We start from the raw sequence: 21,276 nt of genomic DNA, 5'->3' as shown, positions 1-21,276 counted from the left end.
TATTGGCGTTAGGTTGCGTTTCCACTTAAGCGGAAAAGAGACGTAAAAAGTGGTGTGTTTCCACTGAAGCGGAACGGAGGGAAGTATACCGACAGATATCAGTTAGGTACGGTTCATTTTTCACTCAGCACCACACCGTGCCACCCCACTACGCCCTGCCCCGCTTTGCTAGAGTTGAACGGTGGCCACTTTTCATCTCGGGCACTCCTTAATTTTATATTTTAAGCCCTCAAGGATGTTTTTTTCACATATTCCATTATTTCTTCGCTCCTTATAGTTGCAGCGTGATAATAAAGCCTCCCTCGATAAATGGTCTATTCAACGCAAAAATAATTTTTCTATTCGAACCAGTAGTTCCTGAGATTAGCGCGTTCAAACAAACAAACTAACTCTTCAGCTTTATAATATTAGTATAGATATAGGTATAGTTATGAAAATCTGCTCCTCTCTCCTGCACTGTTTGCATTAAAGCGATAATTTTGAGTATTGCGATTGGTTAAATCATACATCGCTTCAGTGGTAATTCAGCTTTAGTCCCAGTCATTGGATTACTGAATAGAATAGATTTATTTTCAAAATTGGATTGGATTACTGTAGCAGCGGTACCTATATAAACCTACACTACAAAATAACATCTAAATATACAATGTATTATTTTCCCGCGTTTGGGGACATTTTAAAGGTCACCGCACATCGGCGGCTTTTCTCCGAGCGGTCAACTATGTGCCAAGTGACCTGGAAGCTATTATAAATACATATAATTACAACTTTATCCCTTATGGGGTAAACAGAGCTAACAGTCACGAAAATACTGAAAGGCCACGTTCAGCTGCAATGGCTTATTGATACAATAGAGATTCAAATAGTGAACGCTCCCTAAAACAAGTATCCCAAGTTGGTAAGCCCTTCCCTTTGAAAGGCAAGGTGGGATTCGAACCAGTAATTTTACACGAAAGTAGAATAAATGCGGTGGAATATAGAGCGTTAAGGAGTATGATCGGTGTGAAATTGAGTGACCGGATAAGGAACAGCGGAAAATAAGGGAATGTTGTGGTGTAAAATAAGGTATGTTAAGATGGTTTGGTCATGTGGAGAGGATAAACGAAAGCAGGTTGACTTAGCAAATATACAAGGAGAGGGTGGAGGGAAACGTCCGAGTGGGATGGCCAGGACAAACGTATCTTGATCATATTACGGACGTCCTGGCAAAGGGTCAGGTCAAGAGTACCTAAAACCGCCGAGCTTGCATGAAAAGAGTTTCTGCCTACCCTCCGGGAAAAAGGCATGATTGTATGTAAGTATGCAACTGCCGCTTTCTTTATTATAATTTTTTAGCAGTCACTATCGTCTACTATACTACTATTTTTTATAACATTTGCCCGTTTACTGATCTACTGAGGTCGCCAACCTGAAACGATAGGGCAATATTCTTAAATAGGCGATTGAGTTATTCTGGTTAAAGTTTACATATTTTATACAAGTTTTATTTGTATAATGACTAATTCAGCCCACGATTTCTCACTTATAGTAAACGCTCACGTTTCTTAAAATTAATACCTACACATCATATGACAGACAAGTATTGATGCAGAGATATATTATCGTAATAAAATATTGCATAAAATTTATCTTTATTATTAGTTACATGATTAATGTGGTATCGTTTACAGTACAAATCAATAAATAAAATTTTATAACATATAAATAGAATTTGTCAAATAGAAAAAAAAATCAAAATACCTATCATTTGTCAAAAACTCCGCCCCGAATCGTATCTACCTGATGGGAGAAAAATCGAACCAAGTTTATTAATACCGATAACTCTACATTTATTAATCTATGCTGCAATTTAAAAGGGTAAATGAAGTCCAACGCTGCTTCCATTACAAATTTTAGACATTTAAAAAAAAACATTCTGAAAAAGCTATTTTTAGTAATAATTTTTAGTAAGTTATGCAAAATGTTGTCACCCTATTTCATTATTTTCATACTAAATTAAAATTGATTTTCTTATACAATAAAAGATGTTTTTATTAACCAATGGTACTGTATTTGTAGCACATTTTTTTCCACAAAAGGAGACAATTTTGTGTTTTTGTTAGCTATCATACGTTAAGCGAAACAAAACGAAAACCAAAAAGTGGACGACTGAGGGTCCGAATTTTAACTAGGTGATAATTTTTAACCAACATGATATCGTGATCTGTTATTTCTTTCACAAAATGTCACAATTTATATACTATAATATAGGGTTTCAAAGAGTAGCCAAAAGTTAATGGTTTTGTTATTATAAGCGTAATAATCTTTCCACGTGAGGGTCCATTTTGAACGCAGGTATGGAAAATAATACAATGTTTTTCTTGTAATTTCTTGTGTCCGCAATTTTTGCTTGGCATTATCTTACATTTTGGCGTAAAGACTTTTTCTTTAGTGCCCTTAGTTTATCCGGTACAAGTGGACCCTCAATCCTCTATGTGCGGATTGAGGGTCCAACTTTAAAGCCCATAATTCCCTTATTTGATTTTCACAAAATCTGGTTCCAACTTTCACAATTCTTTGGGAATCTTCACTAAATCCTGAACATGTTTTCAAAGAAATTCGAGAGAGTGGCCCTCAGAGCACACGCACATCCATCGTTGTATCGCGAGTGAGATGCGTTATAATTAGATAAGATAAAATAAATCATTTATTTTAATTAAAATTACAATTGCAAGCTTTATTTACTCCTCTTCCTCCTGGCTTTAGTCCCGGTTGCATCCCCTCCACTCTGGAGAGGATCCCGGGGTATGCGTTTGACTATGGATCCTAGATTGGGTGAGTCAGGTTTTTACACAAAGTGATGCCCATCGGGCCTCCGCAACCTCTGCAGGTAAACCTAACCCGACTTGGATCCGTGGTGATGGTGACACATGCAGTTGTCATTGGTACATGGCCGAGGTGGGATTAGAACCTGTGCCTTTCTGCGCATCAGGATTTTTTTTACACGACGAGCTTGTATAATTAATTAAAAGTACCTGAATGTACTATAAAAAAAATATATAAAAATCTATGGGAAATGTATTTATTATACAAGCTCGTCGTTTTAGGGAGCGTCTGCAAACTAACTAAACTATTTTACACTCTTCCTCGACTAATATGGACGTTCAAGCAAGAAAGAGGTAACTAGGTAGCTATTATTCCGTTACAAAGCAGTCTACATTGATGCTTTATAAAATGCTGGCTGAATACACTATTATTTAGTATTGCTGAGTTTCGACACGTAAAAAAGTAAATGGATTTACTGGTTTTTTTTTATATTGAATCTGTTTTCGATATTTAATATTCTTTTGTGTTGTCTTGTTGTTATTGATTATGTACGTCAGCCATTTTATGTTATTATTTATTGTGTAAGTACCTACAATAGAATAATAAAAATGAGAAGTGAAAGACAAAGATTTATATGTACTTCCTTAAGAATTATGTACCGACATAATATAAGTATGTAGGTAGATATTAAAAAGTTTTGTAAAAGGGAACATTTGTCACATCTTGTCTTTTTTTTCTCCGTCGTGGGTGAAACTTCATCCGGAGGTTATTTTAGCCAGTGTTGAATTTTTATTTAAAGGTTAGTCTTCGTCTTAGAATATTAAACTATTTAGGGAGGTTCTCGTTATGGTTGAATAATAGCTGTGAGTGCATAAGTAAGTACCTGTAATTGTCGTTTCTCGGGGCTTCTTGGAGACAACCTGAAAACCCACTAAATTCGAAATTATAAAACTATCCAGCAGTAATAATTAAAAACTTTGACTCAAATATAATGCCTTAGTCCAAACTTTTTTTTTTATTACGCCTCACACTAGACCAGTCTTTGCCTGCAGGCCTCGATTAGACGAATTTAAATAGCGAATGCAATAATCATTGGTACCTACGTATTTGTTTAGTCTGAGTTGTTTTTATTGTAGTCTTTTTATGTGACTTTCTACATATATATAGGTAGCTCCTAAAACGGTGAACTTTTTTTTTTAAATGTACATTTTTATAAAAGAAAATAGATTTTATTTTAGATTTCCTATTGATGTTGTTTTTTTTAATACTCTTTTGTAATGTTACTATTTTCTATCTTTCCAGGCTGACTGGGAACCGTGTGACAGCGACTAATGATACAAATAATCCAAAGGCATTAAAAACAAGTAAGTTTCTATATTAAATACAGTACTTACTTATTTTATAATTGCAATTTTCATGACACTTAAGTAGGTTTAGAACCATCGACAAATTGCTAAAGAGTCGTGAGGTCTCTGCACCCAAATGTTAGGCCGAAAAAAAAATATTTTAATATTCTTATACAAATTTTTATCTTTTATTTTTTCAGCCATAGTTCCGTGCACCGTAAAAAAAATATTTGAACTTTTTTATACAAAAATTTAATTTTTTAAATTATTTTTTCCTTAGAAATGTCGCTGCAGCGTTTGACGGCGCTCCGGGCGCTTATGGCAAGCCAGCCTAACCCGCTCGCGGCCTACATCATACCCACGGCAGACGCCCACAATGTAAGTCATGACTCGATATATTTCTTACAGGAACACATACAAACATATTATGATCACGTCTATATCCCTTGCGGAGTCTTGAAAAGATTGACATGCCACGTTCAGCTGTTTGGCTTAATGATAGAATTGAGATTCAAATAGTGACAGGTTGCTAGCCCATCGCCTCAAAGTAGAATGCCAAGTTTAGAAACCTATCCCTTAGTCGCCTTTTACGAAATCCATGGGAATGAGACGGAGTGGTTCTTTTCTTTTTTATTGGTGCCGGGAACCACACGGCCTGCGAGTATTTTTGATTTAGTTAATTGATGAAATATACCTAAGTATGTGTCAGCGGCCTATCTTCCTGTTAAAGCCAATCAGGAGAGAGGTGAGGCGCTCTTTTTTTCCCGCTACAGTCCTGTATTGGGTATGTAAGTCAGGTTTTTATACGAAAAGATTTTCATCAGACTTCCACGCCGTGGGCAGAGGAACCTAACCTGTATTGTAATGGTTACACATCCAGTTTCCTCACGATGATAGCCCATAAGAGATTCGGTTACCACTCAAACTAATGTACGTAACATAGAATAGAATCATTGGTACCTACATGTGGTAGGATTTAATCCTGTGCTTCCGTGCCCATCACACATTTAAATCTGCATGACAAGCAACGATATTTTTTTTAAATGAATAAGTAGTTACCTAAGTACGTCCTGGTAAAGGGTCAGGTCAAAAGTACCCGAAACCGACGAGCTTGCATGAAGAGAGTTATGAATGTGAATGAAGCGAAGGAAGTATGCAGAGATCGTGGCAAGTGGAAAGAGGTAGTCTCTGCCTACTCCTCCAGGAGTGAGGCGTGATTTTATGTATGTATGCTTATATTATAAAGCTGAGGAGTTTGTTTGTTTGAATTGAAAAATTATTTTTGTGTTGAATAGACTACTTATTTATCAAGGAAGGCTTTAAGCTATATAACATCACGCTGCAACTACTTATAAGGAGCGAAGAAATAATGGAAAATGTGAAAAAAATGGAGAAAGTTATTCATCCTTGAGGGCTTCAATGATGCCCAAAATAACTATTCCACGCGCACTAAGTCGCGGGCACATTTAGTGTGCAATAAAGAGTTTACAAACAAACAATCAAACAAACAATCAAACCAGATATCCTTAGCCATTCAAAGAGGAAACGCAGCTAGTGTGATACCCACCTTTGAGCCGGGTACGATTCGGGGTGGAATTTTTGATTGACAATTGTATATATTAAATTTAGAATGAATAAAAAAAAAAAAACAAACAAACAAACTAACATTGTCTTTGCTCACATCTCTCAAACAAACAATGTCTTTGCTCACATCTCTAGTCCGAATACATAAGTCCCGCGGACGCCCGCCGGGAATGGATATCCGGTTTCACTGGGTCAGCGGGCACGGCCGTGGTGACCGGAGCCCGAGCGCTGCTCTGGACCGACGGCAGGTACTACACGCAGTTCGCGAACGAGACAGACCCGGCCGTGTGGACGCTGATGAAGGAGTGTAAGTGTTGTGTTTGTATCTAGAGATGTACAAAATACTTAGTTTTAAAAAAGCATTTAATTTAAATACAAAATGCAAAATACTTTTCAGATTAACTATATTTCAATAGTTTTAAAAAAGCATTTAAATACAAAATGCAAAATACTTTTCAGATTAACTATATTTCAAATGCAAAATGCAAAATACCAAATATTTAGTTTTATGTTTTGTATTTCAAATGCTAAATGCAAAATAGGTATTTTGAATTTTGTACTTATTTGCATTTTAAATAGAAGTATTTCAAATAAATCGCATCTCTGTTTGTATCTAACAATAGTGCCGTGTGGTTCCCGGTACAAAAAGGAATGGGACCACTCCATTCTCTTTCCCATGGATGTCGTAAAAGGCGACTAAGGGATAGGTTTACAAACTTGGGATTCTTTTTTTGGCGATGGGCTAGCAACCTGTCAATGTATTCTCTCGTCCACATTCAATTCTAAGTTTATTTGATTGATGATTGTGAAGTTGACGTTGTTGAAGAAAATGCTGCAGTGCAGTTTGTTACCGCTTCTTCTGCACTGACGCCTTGGAAGCGGAAGTAAGCTTAGTTTTAAGTAATTTATTTGACGTCAACCAATGTTGTTAAACCATATGTTTTGTCAATTATTAAGCGATATGAAGTATCCTATAATAATGAATAAAAATTTTGAATTTTGAGTGTTTGTATCTAATAATAGTGCCGTGTGGTTCCCGGAACCAGTACAAAAAAGGAATGGGACCACTCGCATTCTCTTTCCCATGGATGTCGTAAAAGGCGACTAAGGGATGGGCTTATAAACTTGGGATTCTTCTTTTAGGCGATGATGGGCTAGCAACCTGTCACTATTTGGATGAAAGAGATGAAATGGTTCTTCTTTTCTGTAGGTGCCGGGAACCGCACGGCACCAAAATAAATAAATTTTGGTTAATTCACAGCGTTACCCGAAACCCTGACAATGGAGAAATGGTTGACAGCTAACCTGGTGTCGGGAGATTTGGTGGGCGTGGATCCTCACACCATCAGCAGGGAGGAATGGAATAATTTGCAGGTTTATAATCTCACACCATGGTAAAGAGATGGAGTGGTCCCATTCTTTTTTGTATTGGTGCCGGGAACCACACGCGGCACTCACTTAGTCGCCTTTTACGACATCCAATGGATCCATGGATGTCGTAAAAAGCGACTAAGGGATAGGCTTACAAACTTGGGATTATTTTTTAGGCGATGCGCTAGCAACCTGTCACTATTTGGATCTAAATTCTATCGTTAAGTCAAATAGCTGAACGTGGCCGATCAGTCTTTTCAAGACTGTTGGCTCTGTCTACCCCACAAGGCTGTAGACGTGATCATATGTATATATGTATGTTTATACTCACACACTTATATAACGGCCTTATTATCTCGTAACACAAGTTTCGAACTTCGAGGCTAACTCAATCTGTGTAATTTGTCCCTTATATAAGTATTTATTTATTTAGTTTAATAATAAAGAGAAAAGATTTGTATTCTTTGTATATTTGTAATGAATAAACTCAAAAACTACTGAACCGATTTCGATGTAATGTGGTACACAGATAGAATAGACTTTTAGGAATAGGTAACAATTTGTTGTTCTCCTTGTAGGCTAGCGACCTGTCACTATTTGAATTTCAATTCAGTCTAATTAGTCTTTAAAGACTGTCGGCTCTGTCTGCCTCGTAGGGGATATAGACGTGATTATATACATACATAAAATCACGCCTTTTTCCCGGTAGGGTAGGCAGTGACTACCTCTTTTCACTTGCCACGATCTCTGCATACTTCCTTCGCTTCATCCATATTATATGTTATACAAACATAAATACATAAAATCACGCCTTTTTCCCGGTGGGGTAGGCAGAGACTATCTCTTTTCACTTGCCACGATCTCTGCATACTTCCTTCGCTTCATCCATATTATATGTTATACAAACATAAATACATAAAATCACGCCTTTTTCCCGGTGGGGTAGGCAGAGACTATCTCTTTTCACTTGCCACGATCTCTGCATACTCCCTTCGCTTCATCCATATTATCTATCCTACTACTATTATAAAGGCGAAAGTTTGTATGGATGTTTGTTACTCTTTCACGCAAAAACTACTGAACCGATTACCATGAAATTTGGTATGTAGGTAGCTGAAGACCCAGAATAACACATAGGCTACTTTTTATCCCAGAGTTCCCGCGGGATTGATAGGGTTTCCATGCGGACGAAGTCGCGGGCGGCCTCTAGTATGTTATATATATGTAATATTCCACAGAATTTATTCCCTGGGGACCCAGGATCCGCTTATGAACAATGAATGTCAATGTCAAAAATCACTTTTATCTAGAACTAGAGGCCGCCCGCGACTTCGTCCGCATGGAAACCCTATCAATCCCGCGGGAACTCTGGGATAAAAAGTAGCCTATGTGTTATTCTGGGTCTTCAGCTACCTACATACCAAATTTCATGGTAATCGGTTCAGTAGTTTTTGCGTGAAAGAGTAACAAACATCCATACATCCATACAAACTTTCGCCTTTATAATAGTAGGATTAACTAAATTCCACACCATAATGTTTTAGTTTAAATTGTGTAATTTTTTTCTGTTATTTGCATGTTTGTTCCTATTATTTATTATTTTTAAGCATTAAAACTTGTAATTGCGCATTGTCTGCAAATAACACATATTTAATTATTTAAGAGCGGGTCTTTCTAACACAGGTTTATATAACTTAAAAGCCTTAAAGGCCCAACTTTGGTTCCAAAATTGTTAATTTTTTCAAGACAATAAAGAAATTTATTTATTTATGAGAATGAGAATGACGATCGAGACTGATGCAAAACCCCTTTCAGACGAACCTCATCAGGTCGAAGATGGCGCTGATCGCCGTGGAGAAGAATCTGGTGGACGAGGTCAGGATTCAGATGAACGACCCACCTCCAGCGAGATCAAGAAATGAGATAATACCCCTCCCTATCAAATACACTGGTAATTCATATCTCAATTACAATGATAAATGTGCCGTGTGGTTCCCGGCACCAATACAAAAAAAGAATAAAGACCACTCCATCTCTTTCCCGTGGATGTCGTAAAAGGCGGCTAAGGGATAGGCTTACAAACTTGGGATTCTTTTTCAGGCGATGGGCTAGCAACCTGTCACTATTTGAATCTCAATTCTATCATTAAGCCAAATAGCTGAACGTGGCCATTCAGTCTTTTCAAGACTGTTGGCCTTGTCTACCCCGCAAGGGTTATAGACGTGACCATATGTATGTAGAATGATAAATCCTTTTTTTACTTTATAATTCCTCTTTCAGGCGATGGGCTAGCAACCTGTCACTATTTGAATCTCAATTCTATCATTAAACCTGCCAGCTGAACGTGGCCTTTCATGCTTTTCAAGATTGTTAGCTCTGTCTACCCCGCATGGGATATAGACGTGATTATATGTATGTACTTTAAGATTGAGTTTCTTTTATTATTTAAAATTATAAATATACATACATATAATCGCGTCTATATGCCTTGCGGGGTAGACAATGCCAACAGTATTCAAAAGATTCAAATGCCACGTTCAGCTGTTTGGCTTAATGATAGAATTGAGATTCAAATTATGACAGGTGTCTACCCCGCATGGGATATAGACGTGATTATGTGTATGTATGTATGCACTTTAAGATAGAGTGTTGCGACATATATACGTCACAAGTCACAAAAATACGCGACGCTATCAGTTAGCGTAGTATAAAAACGGCGAAAAACCTAAATCGCGCAAGCAAAGATATCACGGATTGGAGCTATATATACAACCTCCGACACAACATCGTCTGTCGTGCGGTTCTCCAGGCATAACGTTCCCGCTACAAGTTTCTTTTATACATGCATCTATATATTCACGTCTATATCCCTTGCGGGGCAGACAGGGCCAACAGTCCTGAAGAGACTGACAGGCAACGTTCAGCTGTTTGGCTTAACGATAGAATTGAGATTCAAATAGTGACAGGTTGCTAGTAGCCCTTCGCATAAAATAAAATAAAAGTTTCTTTCATCATTTCACATAATAAAACATTGTAAACGCAGGCAAAGCCGCCGGTGAGAAGATACAAGAGTTGAGAGCTAAGATGGCTGAGAAAAAAGCCGCCGCTTTGGTTGTGACAGCTTTAGACGAAGTTTGTTGTGAGTATATACATACATACATTCTGTCAGAAAAGTATCGGGAATGGATTATTTATTTATGGTTCCAAATTCAAATTTTTGTTTTTTTTGTTGTTGTTAGATTGGCACAACTGTTTTCCATTTTGGCGCGGAGTTTGAGTTGCATCTGTTGTTTACATTAAATACAGTGCTATTTTTAGTTATATCATATCTAGTGTGTATTGCTAATTTCATAATGGATAAAAACATCGAACAAAGAGTTTGTCTTAAATTTTGCATTGCCAATGGAATATCGTGTTCGGAGTCACTGAAAATGTTACAGAGGGCTTACGGTGAATCGACTTTATCAAAAACTCGTGCTTATGAGTGGTACAAAGCGTTCAAAAGCGGTCGAGATGTGATAGAAGATTTGCCTCGCTCTGGTAGGCCATCAACGTCTGCAACTGAAGTTAACATCGCAAAAGTGAAGGAAATAGTGACTGAAAATCCTCATTCAACTTTGAGAGAGATAGCCACCGAACTTTCTGTATCTCACGAGTCGATCCGTACCATTTTAACTAATAATTTGGGTATGAAACATGTTGCCGCTCGGCTAGTCCCAAAAGACCTGAATTTTTTTCAAAAACTCAATCGCATGAGAGTCGCTGAGGACATGCTAGAACGAGTCAATTCCGACCCAACATTCATGAAACGCATTGTTACTGGTGACGAGACGTGGGTTTACGAGTTTGACATGCAAACTAGTCAACAAGCTTCGGAGTGGCGCCTTCCAACTGAACCGAAACCGAAAAAACCACGCCAAAGTCGTTCAAAAGTCAAAGTCATGTTGACTGTTTTCTTTGACTATCGCGGTGTTGTGCACTCGGAATTCTTGCCGGAAGGTCAAACGGTAAATAAGGAATATTATTTGAGTGTTATGCGGCGTTTAAGAGAGCAAATCCGACGAAAAAGGCCAGATTTGTGGAAAGAAAATTCTTGGATTTTGCACCATGATAATGCACCTTCGCACAAGGCCATCATTGTGAACGAATTTTTAACCAAACACTCAACAAATACCATCGAGCAACCACCATATTCACCAGATATGGCTCCAGCCGACTTTTTTCTTTTTCCTAAACTCAAATTACCACTTCGTGGCACCCGTTTTCAATCGGTAGAAGACATAAAAGAGAATTCGCGGCGAGAACTGACCTCAATTCCGGAAACAGCGTTTAAAAAATGTTTTGATGATTGGATTATTCGTTGGCGTAAGTGTATCGTTTCTAAAGGAGCATATTTTGAAGGTGATAAAATAAATGTGGATGAATAACAAACAGTTTGTGTATTATTGATCTTTTCTTGCTACTTTCTTGACAGAGTAGTACATACATAAAATCACGCCTCTTTCCCGGAGGGGTAGGCAGAGATTACCTCTTTCCACTTGCCACGATCTCTGCATACTTCCTTCGCTACATCCACATTCATAACTCTTCATGCAAGCTCGGCGGTTTCGGGTACTTTTGACCTGACCCTTTACCAGGACGTCCTTAATAATATAGAGTGAGTGAGTATATAGAGAAGGTTATATATTAGAATTATTATTTATTTTCTGAATAATGTATAAACACATCCCAACAGTGCCGTGTGGTTACCGGCGCCAATAAAAAATAAAGAATAGGACCACCCCATCTCGTTCCCATTGATGTCGTAAAAGGCGACTAAGGGATAGGCTTACAAACTTGGGTTGGGATTCTTCTTTTAGGCGACAGACTAGCAACCTGTCACTCTTTTATTCTCAATTCTATCATCAAGCCAAACATCTGAACGTAGCTTATCACTCTTTCAAAACTATTGGTTTTGTCTACCCCGCGCGGGATATAGACGTGATTACTTATAGGTATGTACATACATAACATCACGCCTCTTTCCCGGAGGGGTAGGCAGAGCTAACAGTCTTGAACGACTGATAAGCCACGTTCAGCTGTTTGGCTTAATGATAGAATTGATATTCAAATTGTGACGGGTTGCTAGCCCATCGCCTAAAAGAAGAATCCCAAGTTTATAAGCCTATCCCTTAGTCGCCTTTTACGACATCCATGGGAACGAGATGGAGTGGTCTTATTCTTCTTTTTTTTTATTGGTGCCGGGAACCACACGGCACCAATAAAAAAAAAATACATCAAAAATAATTAGGGTTTCTCCATGTCCAGACGTCCTGAACCTCCGTGGTAGCGACATTGAATACAATCCGGTGTTCTTCGCGTACTTGCTCGTAACTCCCACGTCGGTAGTGCTGTCCTGCTCGCACACACTCTCCGACTCTGTCTTGGACCAGTTGAAATCGGAACGTGTGGATATCACGCTGGCCCCATACGAATCGATAACGGAGACTCTGACGCAACATGCCGTAAGTGTAATAATTATTATTTACAGCGCCATCTTGTGACGAATTTCTGTACTATAGCGTATATCGTTTTGATTTTTTGCAATACATATAATTGTGTGTGTTGTAAAATGTAATGTTTTCGGCATTTTAGAATATAATCACTCCACATGTATCACGTGGATGTCGTAAAAGGCGACTAAGGGATAGGGGAGGTATAAACTGGAGATTCTTTTAGGCGATGGGCTAGCAACCTCTGTCTTTTCAAGACAGCCGGCTCTTGTCTTTCCCGCAAGGGATATAAACGTGATTATATGAATGAAAGAATGAACTATCTATCTATATACTTAAAGAATAATTAACTAATATACCTAAAAAATTCCTTTATTATTGCGCCCGCCCTTAATCGTTCTTTCTAAAGGTGCCGTGTGGTTCACGAAGCCAAAACAAAAGATATTAGGACCGCTTTCATTTCTTTTCCATCGTCGTCGTGAAAGGCGACTAAGGGATAGGCTTTATAAACTTGGGATTCATCTTTTATGCGATGGGCCACCAACCTGTCACTATTTGAGTCTCGACAGCTGAACGTGGCCTATCAGTCTTTTCAAGACTGTTATCTACCCCGCAAATGATATAGACGTACATATAATGTACATATAATCAAGTCTATATCACTTGTAGTACATATGTAGGTATGTATATATTTGGTGTTAACTGAAAATCAGCGTTTTGCACTTCAGTTAGTGCAAAAATTCCGCTGAGTTATGACCTTTTCTACTTTCTGCAGCACCCAAATGCATCTCAACTGTGTTTTTTTTATAATGTTATGTTTATTTTTGTATTTTGTGTCTGTTGCAACTGAATAAACGTTTTTATCTATCTATCTTTCTATTGCCGTGTGGTTCCCGGCACCATTAAAAAAAAGAATAGGACCACTCCATCTCGCTCCCATGGATGTCGTAAAAGGCGACTAAGGGATAGGCTTATAAACTTGGGATTCTTCTTTTAGGCGATGGGCTAGCAACCCGTCACTATTTGATTCTCAATTCTATCATTAAGCCAAACAGCTGAACGTGGCCTATCAGTACTTTTCAAGACTGTTGGCTCTGTCTACCCCGTAAGGGATAAAGACGTGATCATATGTATGTATGTATCTTTCTATTATTTTTAGAAAAAAGTAGCTGAAAGTGAACGTCGTCCTATTTGGCTTTCCAGCGAAGCAAGCGAGGCTATACACAGCGCTGCGTCTGGTGTAAGTTTTTAATACCTACCTTTTTTTATTAGTGATATAAGGCCTGATAAGATGAGAGAGATGGAGTGCCATCTCTTTCCCACGGATATCTTCGCTCAAAGGTCGGAGTGGGAAGGCCTAGACGAACGTATTCTACCCTCAAAATGTCAACCAAATGTGATATGTGTAACAAAAACATAACTAAATCTAAACCAGGATTAGAGTGTAATCGTTGTGAAAAGGTAGTGCATCTAACTAATCAGTGTACTGGTCTCACCAACAAACAACTCTCAGCTGTGAGAGCTACCGACAACCTGGAATGGACCTGCCAAGAGTGCCAAAATAATTCCGCTCAACGTCGATCTATCGTTGTACCTAGCGACGACGAGGCCGATGAGGATTGTCCGGTACCTCCAACCATGCAAATAGACATGAAAAGATTGCTCAGTGACATTTCGAAAGAAATGGAAAAAACTATGAAGAAAGAGATGAAAGAAGTAACTCAATCGTTGCAGTATCAGTCAGACAAAATGGATGAGCTGGTGTCAAGCATAGATATAATGCAGGGTATTATTTCTGATCTACAAAAGAAGAATACTGAGCTTACAAATAGGAACAACCACCTCGAGACAAGAGTGGGGGCACTCGAGCAGCATATTCAAATGATGGAGCAACAAAAACTAGGTAATCTCATCGAAATACATAACGTTCCAACGACTGATAATGAGAACTTACTAGAAATTACTACCAAAGTGGCTGACGTCCTATCTGTAAACAGCAGTGACATCAAACAAACAAAAAGGTTGCCTGGACATAACACACGCCCAGGCCCGGTGCTGGTAGAACTCCAGTCGGAGCAGACACAATCATCATGGCTGGCGGCAATAAAATCTAATAATGTTAAGATAACTGTCTCAGATATTATTAACCACCCGAACAAAGCGAATGAAAGAGTGTTTATAAGCGAAGCCTTAACATCTTACAACAAACATCTACTTTGGTATACAAAGCAGGAGCTGAAGGACATTTACAAGTTCATATGGATAAAAAAAGGAGTCCTTCGGGTGCGGAAAGAGGGAGAGGATCAGAAGCCCATTATAATTCGCTCGGTAGAAGACGTCAAGAAAATAAAAACCACCAACTTGATCAAAGCACAACACATTTCTAACTCACAACGTAATCGTAAGTGGTGAAAATTAAAAATTGGCATAATAACGTTAAAGTTACTTTCATATCTATATGGATATTAACTTAGAAGATATATCAGAACAAGTTAATTGTTTAGACTTAAACGAATTTGTAAAGCCAATAAACTTAAATCAAATTTCACTTTTATGTATTCACATGAACATTAGGTCAATCATAAAAAATTTTGCCACATTAGAACAATGTATAAGCGTCTCACCAAGGATTGTCGATGTTGTAATGTTAAGTGAAGTAAACATATCTGAACCTCTCAGTACATTATATCAGCTCAAAGGATACGATATGTATACGGAGTTGCGGAGGAATCAGAAGGGCGGAGGTATCATTATTTATATACACAAAAAACATAAATTTCAGAGAAAAAATCAAAAATTAAAACATTGCGAAAATCTCATAGGAACGATATCTACGCCTTTCGGTTATTCCGCAACACTGTGCTGTATTTACCGTCCTCCTAAAAACAGCAAACATTTATTTGTTAAAGAACTTGATTCCCTATTACGTAACATAGGCAATGCATGTGATCTATACCTACTGGGAGACATAAACATTGACTTGCGTAACAATAGTCCTGTAAAACATATTTATAATACCACTATGTACAGTCACGGATTAGCTTGCGGGATCAATGAGTACACACGAATAGAACTAGTAAACAACAGAATTTGTAAATCTTGTATCGACCATATTTATGCCCGATCCCGCTCACTAGCTTTGTACACAGGGGCACTCGGAACGACACTGGCTGATCATCGCCTCATAGCATTAGTAGCCATACAAAATGGATTGTCGGCAGGTGACACACGGGTGAATTTTAATTATGTTACAAAATATGATATAAAAACGCTCAACAATAGTTTACAACAAATAGATTGGAAACCGATCAAAAATATTATATGCCCAATGAAAATATATAAAATTATAGTAGATAATTTACAGAAATGCTATAATAAAGCTATGATTAAAATTAAGAAACCAATTAATAATACTCGAGTAAATAGTAAATGGATGAACAAAAAAATTAGAAACGCGTGTGAATATAGAGATAAGTTATTTATAAAATGGACATTGGATTCATCAAATTTAATTCTAAAACAAAAATACAATTCATCTAGAAACTTTGCAAATAAATTAATAAATAAAAATAAAAATAAACAACTGCGTCTTGACATAATTAAAAATAAAAACAATCCTAGACTTTTGTGGCAATTACTGAACCAAATAACAGGCAGAGATAAAGCACCTGCAGATACAATTATATTAAATGCTTTTTTGAAAAATAAAAAAATTACCACAAAAGAAATAGCAAATAGTTTTGCTTCGTGTTTTTCAAATAGTATTAAAAACATTATCCCAAAATGCAACGTTAAACTTCTTAACAAACAACTATACACAAGTCCAGTAAATGTATCATGTAGATTTCAAAACGTAACCGCTAAAGAAGTAAGTAAAGAAATAGTATCTTTGAACTCATCAAAAGCACCAGGGGTAGATAAGATAAGAACACAAGATTTAAAATATATTGAGAAAGATATAGCAGAAGTTATGGCACATTTCATTAATAGTACTATAAAAGAAGGGAAATATCCGGATCAACTTAAAACAGGAATAGTTAGACCTATCCATAAAAAAGGCAATATTGGTGACTATAATAATTATCGTCAAATAACAATACTTTCAGCTATAGACAAAATAGTAGAAAAATGTATCTCAAAGCAAATAAATAAGTTCTATACTGAAAACAACATTATTACGGATAGGCAATTTGGTTTTCAGACGGGCAAAAGCACAACACAATTACTTGCCAAATTCACAGATACTATAGATGAACACCTGGACAATCGAAAACATGTTCTAGTAGTATTCATTGACTACAGTAAAGCTTTCGATACACTAGACCATGAAACCTTGCTAGATAAGCTTGATAACTGTGGTATACGTGGTCCCCTAAAGGTCTGGTGCCAAGATTATCTGAAAAATAGGTCTTACATGGTAAAAATTGACGAGAATGTCAGCGATAAGGTAGACGTTAGAAAAGGCACGGCCCAAGGTTCTGTTCTGGGACCCTTGCATTACATCACTTATGTAAACGATGCAACAAAACTAGTTACAAAAAGTGACATCTACCAGTTTGCAGACGACACATGTCTTATATCAGCAAATAAAAACTTAAAGACAGCACTGGAAGAACTACAAACTGACTTCACATTATTGATGAAATGGTCCCATGACGCTGGTTTAGTCCTCAACGCTGACAAAACAAAGTTGATGTATATAAGCTCAAGCCAAAATAGACTTGCTGAACATCCTAAGTTGATAGCTCATAACCACACATGCCTTCATAATGAACCTAATAACTGCTTATGTCCCCCAGTAGAAGTAGTTCAAAGACATAAATACCTGGGGCTGGTGATTGATGATAGATTAAAATGGTCTGACCATTCTCATTACGTAAGTGACAAGTTGCGAGCTATCTTAGGAAAATTTTCTTTGGTTAGAAATAAAATTCCATATAAAATATTACTTAACTTATATAAAGCATTAGGCGAAACAATAATTCAATATGGTTTAAGTAGCTACGGTAGAACGAGCAAATCACACCTGGACGAAATATACCACTTGCAATGTAGAATATTAAAGGCAATAGTACCAATTAAAATAAAAAATAAATATCATAACAACTATCATCAACTTTTCTATTATTGTAATATATTACCAGTCCACGATCAGGTTAAATTTATGATTTTAACAGAAAACTACTTTGATCAAAAATTTCAAAACGTAGTAATTAGAAATAAAAACACACGCGGTTCTTCCAAAATCACTTTTAGTGTACCAAAATTTAACAATCTTTATGGAAAACAACTTTTACAATACCAAATACCAAAATTACTTAATAACGTACCATCAACATTAAAAGAAGAAATTAATACCAAAAATCTTAAAACAAAATTAAAAAAATACTTTCTTTATAAAATTCAGCAAGCATAATTCACCTCGTGTGGTACCGAGACATTCTTCACTTGTGTATTACTGGGTGCGATGCGCAGCATTGCATTTGTAAAACTACCTACATCTTATGGATGTTCAACGATGAGTGCCAGTGTACGTTCAAACCTACATATTATGGTTTTTGTTACACTGTAGCAGTTAAATGTATGTAATGTAAAAATATCTAAGTTTAATAATAATAAATAAATAAAATAAATAAATAAACGTATCTTGATCAAATTAAGGACGTCCTGGTAAAGGGTCAGGTCAAGAGTACCCGAAACCGCCGAGCTTGCATGAAGAGAGTTATGAATGTGGATGACGCGAAGGAAGTATGCAGAGATCGTGGCAAGTGGAAAGAGGTAGTCTCTGCTATGTATGTATGTATCTTCGCTCACTTGGATGCTCTCATCATTCATGCATCACAATGTATTCTCTCGTCCACATTCTATTCTAAGTTTAATTGATATTGTGAAGTTGACGTTGTTGAAGAAAATGCTGCAGTGCAGTTTGTTACCGCTTCTTCTGCACTGACGCCTTGGAAGCGGCAGTAAACTTAGTTTTAAGTAATTTATTTGTCGTCAACCAATGTTGTTAAACCATACGTTTTGACAATTATTAAGCGATACGAAGTATCCTATAATAATGAATAAAAATTTTGAATTTTGTTCAAATTCCACTTTTTTGTTACCTGAAATCACTTGATGGCATATTATCTGCGCATACGCTACCACTAATAAATTTTCAATAAATGGTAATAATTTATTTGAACAAACCATTTATATTTCTATACATATAAAATTACAGGAAATGTACATCTCGTTATGTCACAGAGTAAAGAGTGAAAGACATAGATAATACATACTTTGGAAAAGTGACGTAAGGCGCCAAATTTAAATATTTAACAGTTTTAACTAAAATCAATATACGTTCCGTTATACTCATCTATACTCATATTATAAAGCTGAAGAGTTTGTTTGTTTGTTTGAACACGCTAATCTCTGGAACTTCTGGTTTGAATTGAGAAATTATTTTTGTGTTGAATAGACCGTTTATCGAGGAAGGCTTTAGACTATATAACATCATATTGCAACTATTAGGAGCGAAGAAATAATGGTAAATGTGAAAAAAAAACGGGGAAAATTATTCATCCTTGAGGGCTTCAAACTTGGGACTCTTCTTTTAGGCGATGGGCTAGAAACCTGTCACTATTTCAATCTCAATTCTATCATGAAGCCAAACAGCTGAACGAGGCCTACGCTATCAGTCTTTTCAAGATTGTTGGCGCTATCTACCCCGCGAATAATAAAGACGTGATTAATATGTATGTACGTATGGATGGTGCCGTGTGGTTCCCGGCACCAATAGAAAAGAGAATAGGACCACTCCATCTCTCTCCCATGGATTTGGCAAAAGGCGACTAAGGGGTAGGCTTATAAACTTGGGATTCTTCTTTTAGGCGATGGGCTAGCAACCTGTCACTATTTGAATCTCAATTCTATCTTAAAGCGAAACAGCTGAACGTGGCCTATTAATCTTTAAAAGACTGTTGACTCTGTCTGTCCCGCAAGGGATATAGACGTGATTATATGTATGTATGTATGTATGTATGTACGTATGGACTTAACATTTTCAGATGACCGTTTTGAAAAGACCACTCGATTTGATTTCTGAAGTTGCCCCTGTAGCGCTGATGAAGCTGATCAAGAACGAGGTGGAACTTCAGGTCAGTTCACATAAGCAATTATTATTGTTGTCATTAAGGAAGGAAGTATGCAGAGATCGTGGCAAGTGGAAAGAGGTAGTCTCTGCCTACCCCTCCGGGAAAGAGGCGTGATTTTATGTATGTATGTATGTATTATTGTTGTTATTAGGTATAATTTGGAAATAGCTACACTCTTTTGTTGTTGGTAGGTTTTCAGTAAAACAACGTTATTTAAAAGAGTGATGGGCTAGCAACCTGTCACTATATGAATCTCAATTCTATTATCAAGCCACACAGATGAAAGAGTCAAGTCGGTCAGTCTTTCAAGACTGTTGGCTCTGTCTAAGCCGCAAGGGATATAGACGTGATTATATGTACGTATGTTACAACAATTGATGGTGTCAAGCTTGTTTTGGTCCAAAAATCTGTTTGTTTGTCATTTTGGTTAAAATAAAACTCATATCTCATTAATTATCTAAGTATGTAATTCATATCTCGTTTATATTACACATAAAATTATAGTAGACTAGACGTAACTATATATATAGTATATATATATATATACATATATTATATTAGGTTGACTAAGCAGATATACATGGAGAGTGTGGAGGGAGAGGTCGGGGTGGGAAGACCTAGACGAACGTATCTTGATCAAATTAAGGACGTCCTGGTAAAGGGTTAGGTTAAAATTACCCGAAACCGCCGAGCTTGCATGAAGAGAGTTATGAATGTAGATGAAGCAAAGGAAATATGCAGACATCGTGGCAAGTGGAAAGAGGTAGGTAGTCTCTGCCTACCCCTCCGGGAAAGAGGCGTGATTTTATGTATGTATGTATGTATACATATATTATGTATATTATCTTTTAAGAGATTCAAATATTTTTTTCTCTTTATATAGGGTTTCCGCGCTTGCCATATCCGAGATGGAATAGCAGTCATAAGGTTCTTCCGCTGGCTGGAACAGAACGTTAAAGAATCTTCTGTCAGCGAAGTGCAGGCGGCCGACAAACTGCTGGAGTTCAGGAAGTAAGTGTTTACATACATACATACAGACAGACATTTTATTTAACTTGTCATTATTTTTGTCATTAACAAGTCCAGTTCGTCCGATGATAGAAAAAAGAATAGGATCATTTCATCTCTTTTCCATGGGTGTCGTAAAAGGCGAGTAAGGAAAGGAAAAATAACCATTGGTACACGGCCGAGGTGGGATTCAAATCTGTGCCTTTCTGCGTATCACGCATTTTTTAAGCACCTTACCGACACTATGCTTTCACAAATGAATATTTATCAGTTCTTATTATTCTTAATTTTATTGTTCCCGGCACCATTAGAAAAAAGAATAGGACCACTCCATCTCTTCCATGGATGTCTTAAAAGGCGACTAAGGGGTAGGCTTATAAACTTGGGATTCTTCTTTTAGGCGATGGGCTAGCAACCTGTCATTATTTGAATCTCAATTCTATCACTAAGCCAAACAGCTAAGCGTGGCCTAGCAGTCTTTTCAAGACTGTTGTCTCTGTCTTCCCCGCAAAGGATATAGACGTGATTATA

At 37.2% G+C, this 21,276-nt stretch overlaps 1 protein-coding gene and 1 long non-coding RNA gene across 4 annotated transcripts in view; one reads left to right on the top strand and one right to left on the bottom strand.

Moving 5' to 3' along the window:
• The window catches only part of LOC132903597 (uncharacterized), a 77,192-nt gene that overhangs the window by 20,870 nt on the left and 35,046 nt on the right, over positions 1-21,276 (bottom strand). The gene's annotated exons all lie outside the window — the stretch shown is intronic.
• Positions 1-21,276, top strand: part of LOC106133705 (xaa-Pro aminopeptidase ApepP) — a 32,573-nt gene that overhangs the window by 4,137 nt on the left and 7,160 nt on the right. For all 3 annotated transcript variants that reach the window (XM_060952251.1, XM_060952252.1, XM_060952253.1), the window contains exons 2-11: positions 4,108-4,169; positions 4,432-4,529; positions 5,871-6,042; positions 6,997-7,109; positions 8,922-9,057; positions 10,150-10,245; positions 12,414-12,610; positions 13,758-13,838; positions 19,651-19,740; positions 20,621-20,748. In XM_060952251.1, coding sequence (XP_060808234.1) covers positions 4,434-4,529; positions 5,871-6,042; positions 6,997-7,109; positions 8,922-9,057; positions 10,150-10,245; positions 12,414-12,610; positions 13,758-13,838; positions 19,651-19,740; positions 20,621-20,748 — 1,109 coding nt within the window. In that variant the 5' untranslated portion in view covers positions 4,108-4,169; positions 4,432-4,433. The remainder of the gene's footprint in view (positions 1-4,107; positions 4,170-4,431; positions 4,530-5,870; positions 6,043-6,996; positions 7,110-8,921; positions 9,058-10,149; positions 10,246-12,413; positions 12,611-13,757; positions 13,839-19,650; positions 19,741-20,620; positions 20,749-21,276) is intronic.

The sequence above is a fragment of the Amyelois transitella genome, chromosome 28 (assembly GCF_032362555.1).
Source record: "Amyelois transitella isolate CPQ chromosome 28, ilAmyTran1.1, whole genome shotgun sequence".
Lineage (NCBI taxonomy): Eukaryota > Metazoa > Arthropoda > Insecta > Lepidoptera > Pyralidae > Amyelois > Amyelois transitella.
The sequence above is the reverse complement of the archived record's forward strand: the minus strand, read 5'-3'. Positions and strand labels throughout refer to the sequence as shown.